General features: G+C 50.6%; 1 protein-coding gene across 4 annotated transcripts; it reads left to right on the forward strand.

The window, feature by feature from the left end:
• The first annotated feature begins 629 nt into the window (after positions 1 to 629).
• Positions 630 to 2,633, forward strand: LOC136977574 (uncharacterized). 4 transcript variants are annotated; one of them, XM_067273074.1, is made up of 6 exons: positions 630 to 987; positions 1,266 to 1,394; positions 1,619 to 1,753; positions 1,822 to 1,956; positions 2,022 to 2,174; positions 2,247 to 2,633. In XM_067273074.1, the coding sequence occupies exons 2-6, from the start codon at positions 1,271 to 1,273 to the stop codon at positions 2,270 to 2,272; spliced, it is 573 nt and encodes a 190-aa protein (XP_067129175.1). In that variant the 5' UTR covers positions 630 to 987; positions 1,266 to 1,270; the 3' UTR covers positions 2,273 to 2,633. The 4 variants fall into 4 exon arrangements, with proteins under 4 accessions (XP_067129175.1, XP_067129174.1, XP_067129176.1 ...); XM_067273073.1 differs by having other exon boundaries at positions 641 to 987; positions 1,263 to 1,394; XM_067273075.1 differs by lacking the exon at positions 630 to 987 and adding an exon at positions 1,012 to 1,135 and having other exon boundaries at positions 1,263 to 1,394.
• Positions 2,634 to 3,860: the final 1,227 nt, after the last annotated feature.

Raw genomic sequence — 3,860 nt, forward strand, 5'->3', positions numbered from 1 at the left:
AGTGGGCCCTGTGCGAGTGCACCTATTTCCCCTGCCTAGTTACGGCACTGGCGAGAAGTCGCGATATTCTTTGATAGCGACTGCGAGAAAATGATGGCGATTATCTCAAATCGCCGGATACGCAAAACTGCCTTAAAATAACCCATTTTTCATCTCGTTAACGGGGAATTCGCTTTAAAAACGCGCAATTTATGCAAAATTTTAATTAAAAAGTTTAACATCTTTCCTTTTTAACGTAGTGTTACTATCCTTTGCCGTTTTTTGTGACGTAATTTCCCGACAACGTATCGAAATTCGGAAATCTATCCCCCTTACGAAATTATTAGAGAGAACAGTTGGCGATTCTCTCACGTTCCTCCCTTCCGAAGAGGGGTCTTTTCGGTGGAAACGAACGAAGAGAACGGATTAACGAGAACCAGGTGAAACGCGATCAATTTTGCACCCCTCACGTGCCTCTAAAATCGAAAAACACTGCCCGTTTCTGCATACAGCCGAACGGGGGACGAAGCGCGTGACAAATAGGAAGTAGAATGGGAAAAAGTCTGGGACTTCCGGTACGACGGCCAAAAACCCTCTCACCTTCTAACGAGGGGGCATTTAAAAGGTGGGTTCGTCCAATGGGAGCGAGAGTTGTTCATCTACCAAGGTGTTTAATTAACTTTGGAAGGCGGCGATTGGTCGAAGGGCGGAAAAGACGCGAGAACGCGTCACTGGGCGCGAAACGGGGGTGGACGTCGCCGCCTACGTCAACGGAGATTCGGAGGAATCGATTAGGGAAAACGATTGGAGGATTCTCCCCTCTCGTCTCCCCGTTCCAGCTTCAACCGGTTTTTGGGGAAGCCTGCCATTGGTCGAGGACGACATCCGTAAGGTGTGACGTCAGACGCTGCGGTAGACGGAGGTCGAGAAAGTGCGGCTGTGTCTAGCTCGGGGGCCCTTCACCAGCCAAACGGCGTCCGACCAGCACTTTTGCAAGAAAAGCCAAAGGTAAAAAGGCATCCCGCATCCGCTTCTGTCGCGATCGAGACGGCTCCTTCCCGCTCTAAACTCGTCCCCCGTTGTAACGGGCGCCGGTCACGTGGTCGGCCCGCCAAATCCGCGGCCCGTTCGTCCCTCCGGTCCGACGCCCGCCGAGGTCGGGAGCCACCTTTCGTTTTATTTTAATTTTAATTTTCATCTTTTTTTTTAGAAAAGATTCCGACCGATGCGTGGGTATTTGGCGCAATCGATAATCGAAGGAGTTAATAATCGATTCTTTTCAGTAGGAACCATGAATGGCGTTTTGGCGTTTGTATTGATCGGCATCGTGGCCGCGGGAGCCTACCAACTGGGCGAGTCCGAAGACGAAGTGGTCTATCGAGTGACAAGAGGAGCCAGAGGAGGAAAGAACAGAGGTGCCTCTCCCTCCCCTTCTCACGGATACTCCTCCGTGCCCTCCCCCACCCCGCGGTGCCTCTTTTTTACCGGCGCGTCGCTTGTTTTCGCTGTCCCTCGCGCGCAAACGCGAACGCGACTCCCAAACCCCGCGTGGCCGGAGGAGGGTTCGTCCGAACGGGATTTAGCCATTGACGCGTCCTGAAGGCCTTCGTCCCAATCGAATGAGTTTCCCTTCCTGCAGGCGAGTGCAGGTATAGAAAAGGACCCTGGGAAGAGTGCAATCCCACCACCAACATGCAAGAACGCACTCTTTCGCTGAAGAAGGGAGAAGCCACCTGCGAGAAGTCCAAAGTCATCCAGAGAAAGTGCAAAAAAAGTAAGTGGGCCCTTCTCCGGGGGGTGCCGGAGGAGGGCGGTCACGACCCTTCCCTTTTACTTTTTCAGTCTGCAGATACGAGAACGGAGAGTGGAGCGAGTGTGATCCCCTGGCCAAGACCCGGAGTCGAGTGGACGCGCTGAAAGAGGGTAGCGATTCCAGTTGCGTGGCGGAGAGGACGGTCACCAAGAAGTGCAAGAAAGGTGAGCAAGACCTTCCGCCGCCCTCTGCGGGCCTCCCACCCGCCTGACCTCTGACCTCTTTGCAGCCTGTCGCTACGAGCGCCGCGCCGAGTGGAGTCCCTGCGACCAGGCGACGGGACAGAAGACCAAAGTGGTGCGCCTGCTGGGGGGCCAACCGGCCGAGTGCGAACCCACGAAGACTGTCACCAAACAGTGTCAGGGTCGAAAGGGACAGTCGGGTAGGTGGCCTCCCCTCCGATCCTCGTTCAGGTGAGTGGGACGACGACGTAACCACCTCTTTGTCGTTTCAGACGACGACTACGACGACGAAGAGTGAGAGGCGCGACGGACCACCCCTCCGCCGTTTCCAGTTTTTACTTCTGATTGTGCGTCTTCCATGTTTTCCCGTCTTGGACACCAAAAAATAAATAAAAAAAATCGGCCGTTAACGAGTAAAACGAAGAAGTCGTTCGTCTCGTCGTCTGTCCGTAGAATAACCGTCGAAGCGGAAAGGATCCACAAATCGAGAATCGTTGATATCCGTCACCTCGGTAGCTAGTCTGATAGGAGAAATAGGACAACTGTCGTAACGCATGTTCGTCACGTGACTCATATTTGTACATTTTCAGCCATTCAGTTCTGTTTTGTAACTTTTATATTATTTTTATCTTAAGTAAAATCGATAATATAACGCCTTACGTCGTCTCTCTTCTCTTTTTCCTCCTCCCCCGACTTCGACTCTTCCTCCTTCCGGTCGATGAGGCGATCGAGCGAGTAACTTCAGCCCGAGCCGAGAAAGTTCGAAATTAGAAACGGATTTATCGCGTAGATTAGCTTCGTCGCGGGTAACGGAGCGCGAAGGTCGCCGGAACCTCTCCTCCTCCTCCTCCTCCCGAGGAACACGTGACCGCCGATCGATCGATCGATCGGCTTCCGAGACGCCTTTCGACGGGATCGAGTGACGAGGCGTTATTCTGCAAGGAAATGCTGACGTCACGAAATTTCACGTGCTGGGCAAATACCGGAAACACTTCTCGAGATTCGAGAGTTACGACGCGAACTGGCGGATCGTACTTTCTCTTACGAAAGAAACGGTTAACCGGGACAACCATGCGAATACTTAACGTTGATTCGATGCGATAAAACTGGTTCCGTCGGGAAACTACGGGGAATTTCGACCATTTTACGCAACCAGGATACAAAATATACTCGAATTCGGCAGGATTTCGGAATTTCGTCGACTCGAAAAATCTGGCAGGCATAAATCAAACCCGGACTCTTCGTACAGAAAAGTACAGTAACCTAGTGATGATGATAAAGTTTGTCCACAAAAGAATAATAATATGCCTGCACTGGCAAATTCTCGGTCTAATTTTGGCACCCTATACGGTAACTAACGAATGGAGGAACCCATAACTCACTCCGTGCGATTTTTAAGAAAACCGCTTTCCGTGCGTGGCCGTCTTTACCCAGTGTCATCTTGTAACTGGACATTTTATTAGGGATTAATTCGAGTGACCGTACCGGATGGTATGTCCGTTGGGTCCAAAAAGTCCTTCTGTCGTGTCTTGGGTTCTCTTCGGACCAGTGAGATTTCCAGATAAACAAATATTCAATTTTTTCACAGTGGTGCAAATCACTATAATGCAATGCTAGAACGGACGTTTCGCTATATTGTCTCGAGAAATGGGTGCTCGAACCTGGTGAATAACTTTTGGCCACCCTCTCCGTCATCAAAACTTTAACGAGAGATGTACTATGTCGCCTATGTTCCTTAATTATTTTTTGCACCGTCTGTGTGGCACGTTGCTCCTTGGCAAATGTGGCATTCGCAACGTACAAAACTGAAAATTCAAATAAACTGGGAATGTAGTCTTTTGTATTAACTACCTGGAATGATTTCTGCTAGCGATATCTGGGTGATG

This window comes from Centruroides vittatus, unplaced genomic scaffold (genome assembly GCF_030686945.1).
Source record: "Centruroides vittatus isolate TY-2023 unplaced genomic scaffold, ASM3068694v2 contig_461, whole genome shotgun sequence".
NCBI lineage: Eukaryota > Metazoa > Arthropoda > Arachnida > Scorpiones > Buthidae > Centruroides > Centruroides vittatus.